The sequence below is a fragment of the Musa acuminata genome, chromosome BXJ2-11, assembly GCF_036884655.1.
Source record: "Musa acuminata AAA Group cultivar baxijiao chromosome BXJ2-11, Cavendish_Baxijiao_AAA, whole genome shotgun sequence".
Classification (NCBI taxonomy): Eukaryota; Viridiplantae; Streptophyta; class Magnoliopsida; order Zingiberales; family Musaceae; genus Musa; species Musa acuminata.
The window spans coordinates 4,616,038-4,637,212 of NC_088348.1; the positions used below are offsets into that span (position 1 = coordinate 4,616,038).

A 21,175-nucleotide genomic window follows, 5' to 3' on the forward strand; every position below is an offset into this window, starting at 1 on the left:
GGCCAGACAACAGCTTCAGAAAATCCTAGTTTATGATTAGGCACCACCTAAAGTTCGAGCTCCACATCATCTACTTCTACAGTAGAAAATCCTAAGACAGTTCTCAAATAATGTGGTGAAGCACTTCAACTACAATATCATAGTTGAGAAATGGAAATAGGTCAACAGAGGAAGGAAGAAAATAAATCTCAAATGAACATAAATATTTGCTCTCTTTGGGTCATGATTATGTGAATACTATGTAAAATCACTTCTTAAAAGACAATCAAGATACTTCAATTATGTAGACATATGAGTAGGCAAAACAGCACATATCTTACTAATTCAAAGGGTACCTCTCCATTGCTGCAGGGTTGTATTTTGTTCAAACTATGCTGTAAAGACCGAAAAAAAAAAAAAAAAAAAGACCAAATGCTGAAACAGATGATGTTAGACACAAAAGAGCAAGTAAAGCTAGCCAAAGATAATTGAGAAAAAAATATTGATCAGCAAAATCGAAAAGAAAACTAGTGATTAACACATCAACAGCATGTATCAAACTAATATTAGATATATGTGTAATAATCAAAATCGTTTGCCTTACATTTATACAGTTGCATCAGCATTTATATACACATACATTGTCTTTACTGTGAACTCATCACAATAAACAATGTTCAAAAGGAATCCGCTCCGCTGCTCTAAAGTAAAAGTTTCAATTAAGTTACATTTGTGGAGACGAGAGGTTCCGACCAAACATCCACCGACAATGAAGTGACTCCCAGGATCTCGCCACCTGTACAAATCCTCCAAGGATTTGTACAAGTAGTAGACGAAGCCACTCTAGATTTCAATATTTCCATTTATCTGTCCATATAATTGATATATGCATGTAGTTCTTAGGGAATTATATTTCCTTGGTGACTCCTGTAGTCCCTGGTTAATAAAACAATACATAATACATAAATAACTGAGCGAATTCACTAAACAAAACTTATTTTTTTAAAATTATCAGTTAATACATCAACTTTTAAAAAAAATTATAGAATATTATTTTTAAATAATAATATTATCCTTATCGACCATCGTCTTCGCTCAATATCATTATCCTTTTCGAACCTAGATGTCGTCAGATCCAACCCCACATGCCTCGCTTTCTTTGTTCTCATTAGCACAAGCGATCACTAGCTCGTCGTTATTTTAACTCCCCTCCTTTTTATCTCATCGAATTCATCTCGCAACTACAATCTCCTTTACTTGTGTCTTAGTTGATTGTTTGTACCGTGACTAAGGATAATGAGAGATAATACTCTCCCAAGTAAGTTCGATGAGAGTTAATGTTCATGGATAAAAATATAGTGAAGGGAAGACATGATAAAGATAAAATAATATAAAAAATATTTTATAAAAAATTTTAAAAAGTGAAATGCTATTTAAGAATTTTTCAAAACTAATTTTTTTTTCTATCGATTCGTCCTAATTAATGTCCTTTTAATTATAACGAATGTAGCCAAATTACAACATGGGCTATTATGTTGTTTACGGTATGGAATCCGTCTTTCTTCAGACGACAGCCGCCGGTACGTGGAGCCATCTGGTTCGGACCGAAAGATAGGTTCGGATTTGGCTTTATGTCCCGAGCCACAGCCTCGGGCCACCGAACTGATGGCCCGGTTTGTAAACCATACCTCCTTCGCTCGTTATATAAGACCCAAACCCTCTCGCCCAATCTCTCACCCTCGCTCGGCAAAATATCCCCATAGGCGATAGGTAATTGTTTATGCTTTGTTGATTGGTTGGGACCGATGTCGGTTTTCTGTAAATCTTATCCGATAAGGTTAAATTTCTGATGGGTTTGACTCTGCGTAGACTTGGACGATCTGAACATTCTTTAACTAATTTAGAGATTTGGGGATCAAAATCATTTGATCTGGGTCCTGATCTGGTACCATGACGTCTTTCGAGTACAGATCTGCTAATTTAAGCGTGTTGGTGTGATCTATCGTTCAGAGCTTGTGGTTTTTCCTTCAGATCTTTGTGGTTGGTACTTTAGTGCTAGATCTACTATATATGGTAGCTTTTTCTTTCATAAATATGCTTCGGTTAACGGAAGACAGGTGTTTGAATTCCTCGTTTTCCTTTGATATTGTCGGAGTACCTGTTCTGTTTAAGAACTTGTTGTCAGATCTGATGCTATAGATTGTTCGCTCTTGAGGAGAACATGTTTGGAAGATTGTGATTCTTGTCGATCTTGAACATATAGGTTCTTACTCATTGAAAGAACTTGGGTTCTGCACTCTGGGAACTGGGAGCTGTACTTAGATGTTTTTTAGAGGCAGTAGTCTTTGATATAAAAGATTTTCTTTTTTTTTCATCTTAATTTAGCAGAAACATCCTTTTTCTGCATAAAGTGCTTAGATTTAGATTCTTCCTTTGGATGTAGTAGAAGCATTTGATTAAAGTATGTGATCATAAAAAAAAAAGTTATTTATTAGTTTTGAATCATTTGATTATATCCAGTCAAATGGATTAGTGTTCATGCTTATCTAGTTCATTCACTGCATACCAACATTTGATTTTTCCTCTTACTGGCTACTCTTTTTTATTTTCTCTTGCTGGACATGATATGTAGAATCAAGTGTCAGATGTTGAGACTCCACCTATGTTATAGTCTTAGTCTGTCAAAATTCCCATCATCCATTCTCCAAGATCTAAGAAAAGTCTATTCTAACATCTTTTATATCTAACATCCATTCGATATCTATGCTGGGCATTTGATACATCGTATTAGTACCATTAATTGTCTGTATTTTGATGAGAAAAGGTTTCTGTTACTTTTACATAACTTCTTTGTTTAGTTCATTTAACTTCATCACATGCATGTGACTTCCCATGCTATTATGTCTTCTATAATTGCGTTCTCATGGATTATTTAACTCAGCGTCAAATAACTGAACATCAAATTCTAAGAACAATAAAGCACTAGTTTTTGTTCACATTGTAAAGTCCTGCACTAGGTACTGTTATTGTGCATTTTTCCTTGAACAATTTCTTATAAAGAAATTCATCTTTGGGGTCGGGAAATATTAACAACTTCAGGAGATTCGGCCTTTCATAGTGCAGATTAAACTAGTTTGCAGATCATGAACTGCCAAATGTTGCTTATTAGTACCCTTTTCTTTGTTGGTAAAAAGTACAATGACTTGTGATAGCATGTCAAAGGAGGAGAAGGGCTAGCTTGAAGTGATGTTACAGCTTGAATCTTGTTATAGATGAGAACAATTTGATAAAGTAGATTATAAGAAGAGTACAGGGGCTTTCGTAAAGCTAGAATTCTGGAGCATTTAAATTTATGAATATAACGTTAATTCCATAAACCACAGTCCACAACTAAAGTCTGCAGAATGACTGGAAGTTCTTTGCAATTTGTAGAATGTGCATGAATTTAACTTGCATAATGTCTTTAGTGTTTCTGACCTGTGTGAATCATCTCATCTGGAGCACTCTGAGTTACATTTCTTTGTGTTTTTCTGTCAGAAATTAAAAGCAAGCTTGTTGGATAAGGATGAGTACTATGGCAGTATCATCTGGAGCAGTGGGAAGGTCATCATTGAACCCAAATGCGGCACTTTTCATTCCAATGTCTTATCAGCAGGTTGAAGATTTCTCACCTGAATGGTGGGAGTTGGTGAAGACAACCCCATGGTTTCGTGAGCACTGGTTCCATCAGTATCAGGAGCAAGAAACATTTGGCAACGATGAGGAGGACATGGCAGACGCTTTGCCAGACTCTTTCGATCTTGGAATCACTGAATTCTCTTTGCTGGAGGCAGAGTCCGATGGGGCAGCTTACCATGAACCTGGGAAAGAGATGATTTCTGGTGCGACAGAGCGAGAGAAGATAGAGCATGCTATTCAACTGTATTGCAGTTTGATGGAAGGTTATGTATACACCAAAATTGCAACCATATGCAATTTACATTTGCTTTGTCAATTGAAGCCTTTGTGGTAGTGAATCTAATTATTTTCCTCTCTGATTGGTTATATGAGACAGAGCACTATAGCGATGCAAAGGCAGCAATCAAGGATCTGAGCTTGAATTCTCCGAAGAATGGTGTTAAGCCATTGTCTGTTCCAGCAAAGTATCGCGAGAAGCCTCTGCAATGCGTTAGTCCAAAGTACAGTCCGCGGCGCATCATTCACCAGCCACGCTGAGAGATGCGAGCCTTGTTCGGTTTGCGCTTGCGTCAAAGTTTGTCCAGAGTACTTCCATTGTACATAACTAAGATGCACATGTAGCTGTTGTTGTAGTTGTAGTCGTAGCGTCGTTTAGGTTGTTTGGACTTCATGTTGAGTAATCCGTCTCTCAAAACCGAAAAATTAAAGCATTGTAAAAGAATGTTGTGCAGTTTATGAGTTGCGTTAGTTTCTCTCGTAAATGTTAATTGAAAAGGTCCATACTAAGGTGAGGCTTTGCAAGCGTAGGATTCTCAGAAATTAAACTTGGAAGTAAAGTCAGAATAAATTGATTCGGTTCAATCGAAATCAACTATTTCTAAACCGGAACCAATAGTTTGGACTTTTGTCATCAAACAGTAATCCTGAACGGGAACCAAACCGGTGGTTTGGAATCATGATCGGGTTAATTAAGCAGCAATTCGGAACCCCGCATGTTTGACTTGTGGAGCTGTTCACGACACCTTTAGACGGCCATCTCCTGAGGGAACCATGGACGCATCATCTATGGAGTCTGTGGGACAAGAGCTCCTACAAGAGAGTTGTCTTGTCGACAAGGCCATGCCCTCCTCCGTCTGCATGTTTTCCTGTGTTTATTGGGACACATTATGAGGGCTACTGAATACGACTCTTTTCATTTAAAGAAATCAAAATGAATCATACTACAATTTTAATAATTAATCTAGAATTTACTTACACGATTATATTATATATATATTTTTATATATAAAATATAAGTGACTATAATGGAATTCGAGTTCAAGATATATATTATCAAAATCTTTAGTAGTTAGGTTAGTTGATATCTTCGATTATATTGAATTAAGACTTGAACATCACGTTAATATCCATTGAAGGTGGTGCTTTTATGGGAGCAATGACTATAAAAAGAAAAGATTAATTTTACACAGAAAATATTGATATTATATAAAATTTAAAATAAATTAGATTTTTTTTTCTAATAACTTACTCTTTTGGAATTATTGATTCTCCAATACAAATATTTACTTTTTTTCTAACATGCCTCTCTCTCTCTCTCTCTAAAATATGTAGAGTTAAAAAAAAGAAGAAGAAAACTAATGAAGAGGAAAAGCACTATTGAGGGGATAATTGAAGAAAGTGGAGAGGTTGAGGACATTAGGAGAGGAAGAAAGTAATATTTTGTGAATGTATAGCACATAAATCGAGAAAAGAAAAATAGGAGAGAGAATATAAGTCTTAAAGTGTTAGAATTTTTTGAATGGGTGTAACTATAGTTCAAACTCAATCTCCCAATTCAAATCCATGGCTATGTCAACTAATGTTTTCTTAAAAGACTTAATTCAAATTAAACCCCGGTTTTATCAATATGTAATTACTTAGAATTTTTATTTCAGAATGAAATATGGCAGTGGGCTTCTCAATCATTGCATGCTTTAGATTAAAATAGAACTGTAATCTTATAGAAATATGCATGATGTCAATAACAAAAGAGGTCACACACCAAGAGACCTAACTTCTGGTCCAAGCATTCTCCTTCCATTATTTCTCTTACTCATTGTTGTAGATCATACAAAGAAATCTCGGTTTTCTGCAGCATATTGAATGTTCTTTTTCTTTCAGAAGCTATGGAAGTCCTGAAGAGTTTGGAATTGGTCATTATCAGTTGCTGGAGCACCTGTGTCTTCTAGTAGTGGCTTGATCACCAATCCCATGGTTCTGTGTCGAATGAATTATGTCATTCTATGAAGGTCTTTTCCTAGTGAACAACAGGTAGGTTTGCATGATTAATCTCAAAAACAGCTTCCCATTAATGCATCTCAAACAATAATCATATAGAAAAAGGGGTCATGGTCTTATGCATTCACTTGTCAGCAGCACAATGTATCACTGTTTGTGATGACAAAGTTCCTCATTGCCCTTTTCTTTAAGAAGACACTAGAACTGAGAAAGCAACAGCATTTCAAGATAAAAGCATCATGTCAATTGCCTAAATCTTTAGAGATGCAGGTGGCTTCCTTATTCCAGACTTGTGAACTTCTTGAGCTGTTCACCAAGACAGAGAAAGAACTTTCATATAACAGGTGCAGTGTGAAGAAAGGTCTAAAAGCAAGCCCTGCCATTAATAAATTATGGCTAAAGACATGTCCTCCAAGTCAAAGGTCTGTAAAGTTTGCTTCTTCAATTGAATACAAAGTCACCTTTCAGTTTGGCAGAATTGGATATAATTTTCTTCTCTTCTCTCAAACATTTTGAATCTCATGTATCATCATGATTGACACCTAATGTTACCATTGATTGACAACACCATCAGACCTCTCTTCTAAGACTATATTTATTTATATATTTTTCTGATAGGAATCTCATCAAAGTTGTTCTTTTCTCATGTCCTGATTCCATAACTTGTGTAGCACCAGACTAGAAATATGAATCATAATTTGTGTAGCACCAGATTAGAAATATCTTGAAGCTGAGATGAGTCAGGAGTGTTGTAGGATATCTCTCTGCCTAACCTATGAGTCCTTTTGAGATTAAGAATATCTGGTGAATAAATGAGGAAACACTCTTGTGGCATTAGAGCTTCTTTGGCCTCCTCCACAGAAAAAAAAAAAAAAACAGGTATTTTTGGATTTACAAGAAGAGTTTTATCGATCATCAATCAACCATTTCAACAATAACAAAGTTGAAAGTCTTAATTATTTGTGATGGATTATGTAAATATTTTATCATATATTTTGTTAAGTTTAAAATACTTAAAGCTTTATTTATAATTTTTATTAAGACTTATTACATAAGACTGATAACAACCCTTATTATTTTAACCATCATAGTTTTACTTAAAGAATAATACTACCGATACCAATCTCAAGTATAAATGAAAAAGATAAAGGCTTACGTTAGGTTACTAATTTTCAAAATTTTGAACTCTTCCTGTAGTATTATTATTTTTATTGTAATATCTAAAGAATATCTTATTTTACACTTTTCGGAAGTACAAAATTAGATAAAAACATGAGTCAATAAAAAAATAAACGTCATTAATAAAATTACACATATATCCCTAAAAATAAATTATATAAACATAGGTATTTCATAGAAAAAATCCAAAAAGAGAAATTCTTTTCTATATATATATATATATGTATATATATATATGAAAAAATAAGGGGATTAAAAAAAGGAAGGAGGAGTAGGAGAAGAAGAAGAAGAAGAAGAAGAGTAGCCGTTGAACCGCCTTGTTCCCCAATTTAAAAGTTGCAAACCCACCCGACCAATCCTTTTTCTTAACGCAAAGAGTTCTTCTTCAGCCCCACGGCCGCCCGCTCCTCCCTATCATCTCCAACGTCTCTCCCTTCTCCCTCTGCCTCTTCCGATTCCATTCTTTTGCTCTGTAGCAGATTTGTTGCTGCTGCTGCTCCTGCAACGCCTCACGCCATGGCCTCTTCAGAGCCCACGATGTTAACCCCACTGCTGGAGAAATCCAAGTCGAACCGCAGCAGCAGCGACTCCCAAAACATACCAAACCCAACACCACCGCAAGTTCATCACTGCATTCCCTGCGCCGGCTCCGGTGCCGGCCGTCACAAGTCGTTGGCCGTCCTCTCCGGCCACGTCGGCTCCGTCTCCTGCCTGGCCGTCTGCGGCGAGTTCGTCCTCAGCGCCTCCCACGGCAAAGACATCATCGTGTGGCAGCAGCCCGACCTCCGAATATTCGCGAGGTTCGGCCACGGCTCCGGCTCCGTCAAGGCCCTCGTCACCGTCGGCAGCCGCATCTTCTCCGGCCACCAGGACGGCAGGATCAGGGTGTGGAAGGTGTCGCGCGGTTCCGAGAACATCTTCCGGCTTACGGCCACCTTGCCCACCACCAAGGACTACCTGGGCCGGTTCCTGAATCAGGGCAACTACGTGCAGACCCGGCGCAACCACCGGCGTCTGTGGATCGAGCACGCCGACAGCATCTCCTGCCTCGCGGTCGATGGTGGCTTCGTCTATTCGGGTTCCTGGGACAAGACGCTGAAGGTGTGGAGGGTGTCGGACCTCAAGTGCTTGGAGTCGATAAGGGCGCACGACGACGCCATCAATGGGCTAGTCGCGCACAGGGGTGCGCTCTACTCGGCGTCCGCGGACGGGAAGATCAAGATTTGGGCGAAGGAGAAGAGCTCACATCGCCTGAAGGGCGTGTTGGAGGGTCACAAGGACGTGTCATGGAACTCGGTGGTGGTCGTTTGCGAGGACGGCAGGCTCGCCTACGGCGGAGGCTCGGACGGGCGAATCATGGGGTGGCAGGGGGGAGAGGGGGGTGGAAACTGGAAGCTGGTGTGCGACGTGAGGGCTCATGAGATGAGCGTGCTGTGCTTGTGCGCGGCGGGGGAGTTCCTCTGTAGTGGATCGGCTGATAAGAGCATCGGGGTGTGGAGGAGGAGAGGTGGGGGTGGGCTTTGCAGGGTGGGGATCATCGGAGGCCATGAGGCGCCAGTGAAGTGCTTGCAGGCTTCAGCTCACAGTGTGGGGGAGGGGTTTATGCTCTACAGTGGAGGGCTCGACAGAAGCTTGAGGGTGTGGTGGGTGTCAAGAGAGCAGGGTGAAGTGAAGAAAGTGGAAGGCAATAATGGTGGAGCAGAAGAAGCATTGGACAAGCTGAGCTAGCAGCATCTCATGTACAGAAGCTTGGTGTTTCGGTCTGGAGATTACAGGTGCAAGAAGAAGGAGCATGATTGTGAATACTGCTGCTGAGTGTCCACCTCTGTTCTTGGTAGGATCAAATGAGAGGATGAAATTTTGAGCACGATTTGTGAATACTGCACACTGCATCAGTAGATGCATTAAACTTGTCAAGCATCCAAATAATTTATTGCATAGGGGTTACTTTTCCTGAAGGTTTTTTTGAGTTCTGAAATCAGTGTGCGAAGGCCTCTTCTCCATTTGAAATTGGATGCCCAGTATTCATAAACTTGTTCTTGTTGTTCTTCGTTCATCTACTCTAGCAAAACATATAGGTGTATTTCTAGTAAAAGAATGCTTGACTGTTAGTAGGAACTCAACTTCAATTGGTTACTTGGATCCTATTAGAATGGGAGTACTACTTTAAAAGTTTACAATAAATTTTTATAATTTTAAAAATAAAATAAATAATCTCATTTATCCTAATATCGTTAGACAAAAAATATAACATATGATAATAATATGAAAATAATGGATAAAAATATAATTTTAATATTTCTTTCGTTTCTAGTACCTTCATCAGTAAAAAAGATAATTTCAACATATTAAAAATTAAAAATATATTGAAATTATCCTTTTACCTATTATTATTTTTGTATCAGTCCAACACGTGATGTCAAATATTATGTTTTCGTTAAAGATGTTAGAACAAATAAAATTATTTATTTTATTTTAAAACTATAAGAATATAATAGGATCAAGTATAAAAGATAATATATAATTGGACTGATATAATACAATACTTTCTTTTGCCATCAGTCGAAATCGAACTCTACCGTAGATGTCTTGTTGCAAAATTCTCTATACATCCTTAAAAATGTAGACAATGGAACAGAACAATCACATGATGCTACGATCTGTTTAAGTGTTTCCTCTTGTATTTCAATTCATGTGTAATGAGTCAAGAAAAGTCTAATGCCATGGAAAACCTATTATGATGAAAGTGCAAGGTGAAGTACACCTAAGATGCATAATTTTGAAAAAAACTGACCTGCATAACATGCTATGAAGATTAGGCCAGATGACACCCAAGGTGCATGAGGCAAGAAAAATATGACCCATGTTAAGTAAAATCCATCACAATAGAGACCCAAGGCCTGATATCCCCAAGGCACCTAGTTTGGAAAAACCCGATTTACTGGAGAAAATCTTGAACACTCCCACGTAAAAAAAAAAAAAAAAATCCAACAATGTGCTTTGAACCCAAAAATCCTAAAGCATATTTTCGGAGGGGATAAATAATATTGAATATACAATCAACTAGCCACCACTCATTGCATCAATGTCACATAAAGCCCATGGGAGAAAAAAAAAAAAACCTTAGACAACCTTACACCCTTATGCCCATGTTGATGGGAGTTTGAGAGACGGCTTTAGTCAATTATTGAGCTGCCTTCCCTACGAAATATTCATAGGAATATTCTTAAAAGTTTAGGGGTAGCTTAGGTTAGTTATAATTTGTCTCCCTAATAAAATATTTATATAAATATTTTTCAAAGTCCAAGGGGTAACTTGGGTCAATTATAAACTGTTTCTTTACAGAATCTTTATGAGATATTACTTCTCCTCAAGACGAGGTGGACATCGATATTAATTTAGACATCAAAGAGATCAAGAAGCTCTTCCTGATCCATATACATGTAACGAGTCTGAAAAAATCATGCTATGGATGATTCGTCATATACATATTAGGATTATATCATCCTGGCAGAGATGTTAATGATATGTTTTTCTAACTACTATTATTATCATTGAAAAGTCTTGAATCTTCATGTAATCTTTTTGTCATTATCTATTATCCATCAGCTTGATTTGTCATGTCTGTATTGATAAATTATAAATTTTTTATTTGTCTTGAGCTAACATTATAAAATCTCTTGAATCAATTTTTAAATACAAAACCAATGCCATCAACATAATCCATCATATGCACGAATGCTTAACTTCTTCGTTTCTTCATTGTATATAATTCACCATGTTTTATAACTTTTTGAATCTTGAATAATGATGATTTGTATGTCAGGAATCATGTTTTTCTGATTTTATGAATTCTTTTGCACAAGGAGGTAAAAATAATCTATCATACCTTATCATGTCTATTCTTTTTATTTGATAAAATAACTTTGTTTTCAAATGGCTTTGCATCATATTTTTTTTTTTGTGTGTAAGAGAATATAACATATTTCATAATTATTTTCTAAGATCAATTAAGTTTCTTTTCCTGTTTTACATCAAGAAATCCATGAAATAATATTTTCATCTATTATTACTTGAAAAAATAATTCAATGATATTTTATATTCTTCTACATTAAAAACTAACTAAAACTCTTTCTTCTACTCATAAGAATAATCTTTTAAAACCATAGAGAATATTTTTTTCTCAAAACCTTCCGATCAAAACCTTATGAAATCCAAAAATCTCAAAATAAAAATCAAATTTAGTAAACTTAAAATCTCTATTACCTGTCACATCATTAAAACCATACACATTTTTTTCAAGCCGTCCGATAAGAAAAAAAAAAAAAAGAAATAAAGAAATTTCTTGAGCTTAGCAATAAAGATATTTCCACGCCATCAAAGGCTATTATTCTCAAGGATATTCTGCAAAATACCACCTTTTTTATATTATATTTTGAAACAATTTCTTACATCTGCACAGAAAAAATGCATTTGAATTGGAAATTTTATCGTTTTGATGAATATGCTGCAGCGAGGAGAGCAGCTCCAATTCCTGCTCCATCTTCTGAAACCCTAAGAACAACGTTTTGGGCAATCTCCTGCCCCAGTATGTCTGTGATGGCTTCATTCATATATACTCTAAACATGGAATAATTAGTATAAAGCCCTCTCTCGATTGCCACGACCGTTCTCCTTGGTTTGCCTTTGGTTCTTCCACTCGCCACACCGCCACTCCCATCTCGTCCTATTTTCTTTAATATGCCAATTATCCCCGCTGCAGCTAACCGAGCAGCTCTTCTGGTAACCACGTCGCAAACTCTCACGACAATCATTTTTGCTTTCAAAGATAGACCGGTCGTCTGACAAGATCCAGCAGACACTGTTAATGATTTCAACAGAGAGAGCTATGATTGAGAATGCTAACTAGAGGAACCAATGATGCATGTACCTGCAAACTCTCTTCGAGTATCCTTCCAACTTCTCTCAAGTCAGGAGAATCATCTTCATGCATGGTAGCCATCAAAGGTGTCCTGAATTATAGAGATGGGAAGTTATGACCTCAATATCGTCAACTTTTTGTTATTTTATGACACGGTTTAAAGAAACAAATTAGATGTCCGTAGCATATTTAACGTATGCTATGAGGAAATCTGAGAGGAGAAAGCAAACATGGATTACATACATTTTATTTACCAAGTTTCAAATTCAATGATTGAGATACAGACTTGAAAATTATGATTGTTGTTCCAAATAAGAGATATCAGCAAGGCACAGTAGGTCCCAACTCCTGAGTAGCAGTAACACTAGTTATCACAATTAATAAAGGCATCATTTATTCAGGGAAGAATAATGTCTGATGTTTACTGATGATAACTGCCCTCCCAAATTCATTCTGTGAACCTAACTGCAGGTTATCAAGAACAAGGACTCATCATCAAAATGACTTTGTCCATAATTGTGTGTTACAGATGTTCCAGAAGAAGTGTGTGAAAAGGACCAATAGTACAAAAATTCTACAGAAGCACCATAAAATTTACCAGTTTTGTACATTAAGTTGGAAATGACATTAAGAAGGCTATATATGAAGTGATGAAACAAGAACCAGAAACAGAGGAAGCACATTACTGGTCAACATGAAGTCACCACAAAAGGATGACTAACTGTAACAATTCATAGAGTGACCATACAAGTCTTGGTTAATGCAAAGTAAAGGTTATCGAAAGCGTTCAAGCTATGATCAATGTTAAAATTATTCTTTAAAAGAAACCAAACAAACAGCCAAATGCTGTTTTAACAAAGCACCAAAATGAGCAAAAAAAAAAGTTTCCATTATTACATACATACAAATACTTGCAGCTAATCAAATAACAGAGGAAGTTGCACATATTACCTCTATTTTTTTTTTCGATATAATGACAGCACCATACCCAGAGAATATCACAATTATGTTGAAATGGATTAAACAAAAGAAAAGAAACTTACTTTATTAGAAGTACAATTTCTTTTAATTTTTCATAAATTTTTTGGCTTCAATGTAATTGAAGGCATCTTGCCTTGGTAGTATCAGGAATAAGCAAGATATCAAATGTGATTTTCTCAAGACCTTATCGTCTTTTGTTTCATCCAATAATGCAAAAGAGGAACAACCAAGTGAAGTTGCTACTATAAACAAGGATATCTGCAAGAATGGATGCTCTAAGACCAACACCTTACCTCAAAATAAATGGTACAGAGAGATGATGAGCAGAATCTCCAAAAATATCTGACACCTCTGCAATCCTATGAAGAACCCTTCTAACGATTTCACCCAAATACATCCCTGAAATCATTTTTTCATACCCCTAAAAGCAAGGGAAAGCATGTCAAATAGCTTCTCGATTGAAGAAATTGCAACTATAAGTAAACAGAAATGAATGACATTTCAATAAAATTACTTGATCATTTCGATTTGGACTTTCGTCATCTAAAGCGATATCATAACAGGTCCTAGGTAGATGTGAAGACCAGAAATTTCCCCACTCCATATTGACAATCTAGTATAACATCAACATAAATGAGCATGTGAGCAAACTACTAGAAGGTCATGTGATGGGAAATAATAATAATAACTAAAGATACCATGAATCCAGAGTCAGTAAGAAGTCCTTGATACTTAATAATTGCATCAGATCGCTCAACATAGCATGCATTGGTGCCATATCCAATTATCACTGCAGCAACAGTGTCTGCATCATCATAATGTCCGACAGCTAACGTGCCTACTGAGTCATTCACCTGCATAGATGGCAGAACATAAATCCCACTATTTAACTTAGGCAGCACACACGCACCACTATCTTTGATGTGCATGAAAATGAGCAGAGCAGTCAATAACAGGAGAAAAAGGATGGCTGCAAAGAATATGTTCTTATTTTCCATAAGATTCTGGAAACAACCATAAAATAGTTTCCATTGTCTATCTAATCTAAGCAGTTATCCAAATTTCCATGGTTTCAAATGCACTTAGCACACTTTTGTTTTAAGAAAAATCATGATTCTCCACATTTTACTTATCTGACAATTATCAAATTTATCTATCTTGGTTTGTGTATAGTTGCATATATTATCTCTGGAGTTGATTTCTCTCATCTTTAGGTCAAGACTACAAGCCATTAGAGATTTTTTCTGGGAGCCAATAAAAGCCATCAAATTGCCATAAATTGAAGTTGTGTGGAAAATGTCATAACTATATCTATTACAAACCATGGAAGAGAAGAGAAGGATGTGTTAGAATCTGCTATTAGTGACCATAACAATAAATTGACATCTTTGTAACAAAAATGTAAATTATAAGCTGCTTTCCTACTGAGATTTCACAGAACATAATTGGTAAGAAGCTTCTTTTCCGAAAAGGATCACAAAGAGTGTCCAGAACGAGTACTTATGGCAAAAAAGCTGACAAATATGCCGTAAGTACCTGAGCTTGTCATAAAAATCTAACCTTACGATTGACGAACTAGAAATTCCTATGGAATAATCAGTTATCAATGTATTTATTTCATCTTCTGAACCTTAAATAGTTTATCTTAATTTTCACAGTAAAGGCAGTATCACCACAGCAACAGATCCCTTTTCAAAGTCATAGGCAATAAGGCAAATATTGCATATCCAAGAACTTGTAAGCCAAGAAGAAATTTAAGGTTCATATCTCTATACCACAGTAACTGAGATCTATTCCAGCCACAATAGAAAAGGTTTCAAAAGAACACTAGAATTAAGGTAATACTACAACAAGATAAAAATTGGATTACATTTGGTGAATCAGAAATGTTTATGGAACAAATACGATGAGGAAGCATTTATGCAACCATGACCAAGTAAAAACTAAACATATGGAAAATTAGCAATGAACCTAACGAGTCAAAACTATGGCACTAGATGGCCAATTATTGTCTTTTTTACCACAATCAAGGAATGTGACAATTCTTCTCACCCAACATCATGTTCTTTGAAACCAATAATTACTTGTAAGTTACATAATAGATTCTTATAAATGCCAGTTGTTCAATCACTCCACCAACTCCTCCAAATTCTTGGTCACAATTTCCAAGAGTATGCCATGTTTTGTGTCTGGATACAAGTACAGGGTTTGCCACCTGGCTGTGCTTATTTTGCTAGGTTGCAGTGTGTAATGAATAATTTACTTAAGCTGCTTACTGTATTAGGTGACAATTTATGGTTTTACAAACTAGCAAATTATGTTTTCAATTGGTTCTGAAAAAATAGGTGGCAGAAGAGTTGAAAGTTCTGAACTTCTTAATAGTTTAAATTGTTCAGAATTTTTGCCTTTAATTTTCTGAAGGATTTGAAAGTAGAATGTCCAGTATAGATTTTTTTCATCTTAAATTAATTTAGATCTATAAGATTAAAGCATTTATGGGATCAGCTATAGGTACAGTGATCCTAATTAAGATTAAAAATATCAGGACATTTCTCCTGAGGATTTAAATTTTACTTTTGGGCGAAATCCTCAAGCCCTCAGTTCTTGATAATTGTAATAAGGCAACTATAGGTATTATGCCCACATCCCTCTGCATCCTGCTATACTAGAAAATGAAAGGTGGGAAGAGAGGATGCCAAAGAAGCATAGACGAGTGTGTGCTCGTTTTTCCTTCCTTTTTCTTTTGTTGAGATTGGTTTTATGGAGAGTGTCTTTTATATTTCTTTGCTGTCTTGCTTCCTAGTTCTGGTAAAATGATGGACTTGTTACTAAAAGGCCACAGCATAAACTACTTCGATGACTGACTGTTACTCGTGCAGATGGAACTTGAATCCTTGATACTAGTAGCTATAACGATTTTAGCATCACAGTCAATTAAAGAATCTGTAACTTTGAAGGCCGTGATTTTCAAAATAGGAAGTTCTAAATCTTTTCGAAACAGATTGCTCAAATTTAGAGTAACGTTTTGGATGTTTGGCCAAATCAGTCCCTTAAGCTCCATTATTACAGAGATCTCATGGGCTTTATCTTTGAAATCTCCGCTCAAGAATTTTCATCTTTGAAATTCTATCACCAAAATAGCTAATCCAAATCCTACCCTCTAAATCAGCCAAAAATCTATTACAACAATAATAACAAAACCGTAAGTCCCTATTATTTAGGGTTAGCTACATGATTTTTTTGTCACCATTGAGATATGTAAAAAGTCATATTTAATTAAGTTCAGAGTACTTAAATTTTTATTTATATTTTCTATTATAGTGTTTTTAGATTTTCCTTTACCTCTCCTCGTACCACTAACATTAATTATTTCACCTCTTCTAACTACCACATTTGAAAACCTTTAAAATTAGCTAAAAGTCTTAAGTGTCAAAATCTAATTCTCTATAAGATCAAAAGGATTTGAGTCAATCACGCTAAAAAATCTACCTTCCAAATCAGATCCTGTAAACCACACCCTCTAAATCCTAGGATTCAGATCAAGGGGTATCCACAGAATTCCATATTATAAAATTATAAATCATCACCCATATATCATGTGCCCAAAATTTCCCTAGCTAAACAAAAATATTTATCCTTACATGGAACATGGAGAAATTCCAACTTCGACTTTGGATCCCTAGTTGTATCTTATGGAGTCTTGAGATTTCAAATCCCCATAGCAAAGCCTCAAAGTACTAGAAGAAAACCTAGATTCAGTAGTGTCCTCAGAATTCAAATGATTAAATATATCTTTAAAATGTCTGATAAAAATTACCGATATAATTATCATTAGCCCAACTTCTCCACAGATACACAACAAAAGAACACTAAGAGCCAAAAAGATCATTTCCTTTTAAACATTGTCAAACCTATAACATCAAGCATTAAGAATCTAAAGTATCCATGAGCACATAATCTCACCAGAGATTTAATACATGGGTTCAAGTTGACCATCAATAGATAATTATGGCCAACAATTTTCTTTCTGAACACGTTCCTTCAAGAAAATTTATCCAAAAGATAGGTCAATGTGATTGTGTTTTATCTTTTGTTTTATTTCACTTCTTTTTGGGTGGAGAGTGGGGTTGGGGGGCATTCAATACCTATACTGAAGTAGTTGAATAAAAAGTGGAATGAGGTCATTGCTCCCCTCACAATGCTTTGCTTCTATTCTTATATGTGTTCTTTTAAATAGGCTGTAAACCCATCTCTAGTTTTTCCTACATTTGCTCAATATTTGCTGGAAAACCGGAGGATCTAAAATCATACCAAAGCTGCCACCTGCATATGCAATCCATTCTTCGACATGGCTTCCTCTAAACACTGTGAAACGTCTTTTCCAACCTAAATTGCAAAAGTGGATTCAGGTATTTCTAAATAAGCTTATAATACTTTGATAAAAAGAAGGCCAATATTAAAAAAAAATTCATCATGTAACCTTTCTTAAATTAATAAATGGAGTAGGTGTGGCAAAGTAAATTCTCATGCAGCACAACTTTAATTCAGCCCACCAAGACAAAGTAAACTACAAAATAAGCTACCTAGAAGCTACTCCATGTCAAGAACATGAATTATAATCCATCAACATATCATTTAAGAAAACTAAACCAGATTCATTTGGAGTACCAAATCAAACTTCATAATAAATATTAGGTCAGATGAAGAGAAATTTCAAATCTCATCCACATTCATAATTACTTAAAAATGGTTAAAAATTAGCTAATGTCATGTACAACTGGCTTAAAACAATAAACTGTTCTTCTAATAAAATCTCTCTAATTCAGAAGCAACTCAAAGTTAATTAATGCAGATTTTCATTAATGTCATCAGTTGATAATTTCACACACACGCATGTGCATTAGAGTTTATTTTAAAGAACCAAATACAATCTGACAAGTATATCCACCAAAAAACATCCAAATAGATCAATAGAAAATTGTTTAAAAACAGTGCCTCAAACTTTAAAGACTTCCTGCTGGGTTTTGTTTAATCAGCAAAAGGAAGCACAGCAATTCTAGGCTTCTAGCATTCTGATGACCAAGATTATTTATACATGAAACCCTATAATTTGATGGATTAAATCATAAATCATAGTGGTAAAATATGCATTGTGTTGACGACACCAATGCTAGTGCAAGATAGTTGAAGCAAAATACATTCTAGTATCAAAAGTTTAATTTTTTTTAGTAGCCACAGGGATTGCCTCACTTAAATTATTGCTATCTTGCAAAATAAACATTCCATCAAATGTATTTTCAGTGTTTGAGTTCACTATAACCATAGCTACTCAAAGGTTCATTAGTGTAGGGAACAAATCTATTGTCCTCAAGGAACTGCACAACATATATGCCTTGACACCCAATAAAATATTAAGCAGATAGATCATTGTGAATTCTGTTGATTAACAGATTGTTCAAGTATAGATATAGAAAGGTACTATATGATCAGATAGAAGCATGATAGAAGATGTTTGAATAAGAAGCCTGGACAACAGTTCATTTTGTGGCCCTTAAATTAAACCAGTACAGTTATCAGGAATATGAACATATGCTCTTAATGAGAACTCAACTTACAACATCTTCACTTGTAAATCCATTCGTCCATTTGATAAGAACACCCGAAGAAACAGACAATTGTCTGATAGGGAAAGAAAATGTAAAACCAAGTTCCTTCTTTGAACCTGGCACTTGACCATTTTCTTCTCTTTCAATAAATTCTTTTAGTGTCAAGGCAATAAAATCAAAAAGTTCCTGTGTACAAAGATAATTACATTACCTATCACAGAACCAAAATAAGGGGAAGTTCCAAAAACAAGAGTTACAATTACCTCACTTGTACTGGACACCAATTCCTCTGGAATCCGTTGCTGTTCAACTTTGTGGTTTATGATCTTAGACCCACTACCACCAAGTTGAACCTTCAAGACTCTACAACTAGTACCTCGTAGATCAAGAGCATAGTATACGCCATCTTCATTCCTGCTTAGCCAGAGGTCCTCATTAGTAACAAACAATCATTTATTATGAGCATTGAAAGAAGTCTTCTTGTGAAGGATGAAAAATAATTCCTTTTATAAAAGACAATTAAACTAGTTCTATATTTTGGTATCTACATTGAAGTATTAGTATTTGTTCGACTTTGAAGATCCAACTTCTGTTGTTGACTCAATGATGAACTAACTAATTATTCTGTTTATCTACTCTAATGTGTTGTAAATACTTAAAACTCCAAACTTCAAGAGTATAATTAAGTAATAGCATTTCTTACGTAGATCAATGATAATATTTTTGTTTTGAATTTCATTTTTGTCAGGTTTACAATAATAATTCGACTGGTCACTTTTTTGCATTTGCTCAAGTTAAATCAAGAATGACATACTAAGTGGACAGACTCAAAGCCGACAAACACTGTTCTTTCGATTCCCTACTAGCATTTAGTATTCAATGCATATATTTGAAGATCTACTATATTAAAAGAACACACACCAAGCAATATGCAATTTAAAATCCAATCCAAACTCATCAATAATAAAGATATTAAAAGGCAAATACATTTAGAAATAAATCTAACGACGACCTAAAAAAGAAAACGAAAAGGCTATAAAAGCAACGAAAATAATATTACAACAACCTTCTTTCCACGGACAAAAGACTAACTGTGTTCAAGTATAACACCAATAACTAAGAACCACGCGAGGACATTTTACCAATGCAAGAATTAAAGCTCATATCTAAATCACGGAGAAAAGATAAGAGTCGCATCGATATAGGAATCCGGGCAGAAACAAGAACACCCAAAACACTCCAAGATCTTTATCCACACGAGAGAAAGAAGAAACCCAAGCAGAAACCTAAACGGACAAAGTAAAAACGACGGATGGACATCAAGTAGAGGAGCGGGAGTCGATTACCCGTCCGGGAGTGTATCGACGAAAGTGAGCAGCATCTTGAGCTTACTCCCGCCATCGGAGGCGAGCCCAGCGTGCATCTCGACGACCATGGCGTCCACCACCTGGCGCAGCTTCCAGACCGGGGTGGCACAGTCCTCCTCGAACTGCCCCACCACCCCAACCACCCGCGCCCACCGCCACCAGCTCCGCGCCCTCCGCCCCACCAGCGCCGCCGCGATCGCGCACGTCACCACCGCGCACCCCACCGCCACTCCCAACCCCACCCTTCCCATCCCGATATCTCCGGCTCCCAACTGGCCACTCACTCCCCCCACCGACCGGCACGGCCACCACCGGCGGTGGAGTCCGGCTTTCGCCGGCCCAAGTGAGAAGAGAAATGGAACAGAAAAGGCGACCGCTAAAGAGAGGGATAGAGAGGAACGCAGAGAGAGAGAGAGAGAGAGAGAGGTTTTATTTAGTTACGAGTGTGTTTTTCTTTTTATTTATTTATTTGTTTGTTTGAAGGGCACTGAAGTGTAAATTTTAAAGTTAGCGTGCGGGCTCCGTGCCCGTTCCTTTTCCCAGTCAATTAAATGACGGATCTGCCCCTACTTTCCTCGCGAAATGCCTGATGTGGACGGTTGTTTTGACCTCCATTACCCCCTTTTCACTGCCCTAAGCTTGCGGGGTGGAGCGAGCAACGCGAGGGTAGAAAGGGAAAACGACGCTGCGGCTCGTTCACAGTGCCGGAATAAAACAACAAACGCGGAGGAACGGCGACGGGAGCTGCGTATTCTGATATGAGCCGCACCCTTCCCCCACTCCCCGCTGTCGTCCCCACGGTGTCACCCGCGTCGACGTACAAGAAACACGTGGAGCAGCGACGGGGTCCACCGGAAAGGAACGTCGGGTTTCGGCTGGTTGATTTATTTGATGCTGCCGTACGAGACAGCTGTCCTCCGCTAGTTCCAGCTAAACCCCGCTCAGAGCCGTACGATCCTATCTGTTCGTTCCCGACGCCCCCCCAAAACAACAAACAAAAACAAAAACAACAGCTGGTAATATTAATTATGACTACTATAATATATATATATATATATATATATATAAGAAATAATTTTAGGTCCCTCAAAAGCTTTTTCTTATAGAAATAATGATAATTATTGCTTTTATTTACGGACAACAATAACCATAACGCAACATGAACTTGTTTTAAGTTGATATAACA

At 36.6% G+C, this 21,175-nt stretch overlaps 3 protein-coding genes across 7 annotated transcripts; 2 read left to right on the top strand and 1 right to left on the bottom strand.

Moving 5' to 3' along the window:
• Nucleotides 1-1,613: 1,613 nt before the first annotated feature.
• Nucleotides 1,614-4,409, top strand: LOC135627801 (protein EARLY RESPONSIVE TO DEHYDRATION 15-like). 2 transcript variants are annotated; one of them, XM_065134122.1, is made up of 3 exons: nucleotides 1,614-1,749; nucleotides 3,517-3,920; nucleotides 4,034-4,409. In XM_065134122.1, the coding sequence occupies exons 2-3, from the start codon at nucleotides 3,545-3,547 to the stop codon at nucleotides 4,192-4,194; spliced, it is 537 nt and encodes a 178-aa protein (XP_064990194.1). In that variant the 5' UTR covers nucleotides 1,614-1,749; nucleotides 3,517-3,544; the 3' UTR covers nucleotides 4,195-4,409. The 2 variants fall into 2 exon arrangements, with proteins under 2 accessions (XP_064990194.1, XP_064990195.1); XM_065134123.1 differs by lacking the exon at nucleotides 1,614-1,749 and adding an exon at nucleotides 1,901-2,019.
• Nucleotides 4,410-7,421: 3,012 nt separating this feature from the next.
• LOC103970508 (protein JINGUBANG) lies at nucleotides 7,422-9,063 on the top strand. Its single transcript, XM_009384302.3, has one exon. The coding sequence runs from the start codon at nucleotides 7,630-7,632 to the stop codon at nucleotides 8,839-8,841; it is 1,212 nt and encodes a 403-aa protein (XP_009382577.2). The 5' UTR covers nucleotides 7,422-7,629; the 3' UTR covers nucleotides 8,842-9,063.
• A 2,453-nt stretch (nucleotides 9,064-11,516) lies between these two features.
• On the bottom strand, nucleotides 11,517-20,376 carry LOC135582005 (hexokinase-3-like). Of its 4 annotated transcripts, XM_065133371.1 has the most exons (9): nucleotides 19,969-20,374; nucleotides 18,886-19,036; nucleotides 18,632-18,808; nucleotides 17,328-17,402; nucleotides 13,715-13,870; nucleotides 13,531-13,629; nucleotides 13,310-13,437; nucleotides 12,045-12,126; nucleotides 11,517-11,955 (listed from the first exon to the last, which is right to left on the bottom strand). In XM_065133371.1, the coding sequence occupies exons 1-9, from the start codon at nucleotides 20,238-20,240 to the stop codon at nucleotides 11,602-11,604; spliced, it is 1,494 nt and encodes a 497-aa protein (XP_064989443.1). In that variant the 5' UTR covers nucleotides 20,241-20,374; the 3' UTR covers nucleotides 11,517-11,601. The 4 variants fall into 4 exon arrangements, with proteins under 4 accessions (XP_064989443.1, XP_064989445.1, XP_064989444.1 ...); XM_065133373.1 differs by lacking the exon at nucleotides 18,632-18,808 and having other exon boundaries at nucleotides 19,969-20,376; XM_065133372.1 differs by lacking the exon at nucleotides 17,328-17,402.
• Between the last annotated feature and the right edge of the window lie 799 nt (nucleotides 20,377-21,175).

Bases quoted from the DNA above. Each gene is read 5' to 3' on its own strand.
- LOC135582005 (XM_065133371.1), bottom strand. From the start codon at position 20,240: ATGGGAAGGGTGGGGTTGGGAGTGGCGGTGGGGTGCGCGGTGGTGACG. The intron at 12,127-13,309 runs GTAAGGTGTTGG...TCTATAATTCAG, and splicing joins TCTGTACCATTTATTTTGAG to GACACCTTTGATGGCTACCA. The intron at 11,956-12,044 runs GTACATGCATCA...GGATCTTGTCAG, and splicing joins TACTCGAAGAGAGTTTGCAG to ACGACCGGTCTATCTTTGAA.
- LOC135627801 (XM_065134122.1), top strand. From the start codon at position 3,545: ATGAGTACTATGGCAGTATCATCTGGAGCAGTGGGAAGGTCATCATTG. The intron at 3,921-4,033 runs GTTATGTATACA...TATATGAGACAG, and splicing joins GTATTGCAGTTTGATGGAAG to AGCACTATAGCGATGCAAAG.
- LOC103970508 (XM_009384302.3), top strand. From the start codon at position 7,630: ATGGCCTCTTCAGAGCCCACGATGTTAACCCCACTGCTGGAGAAATCC.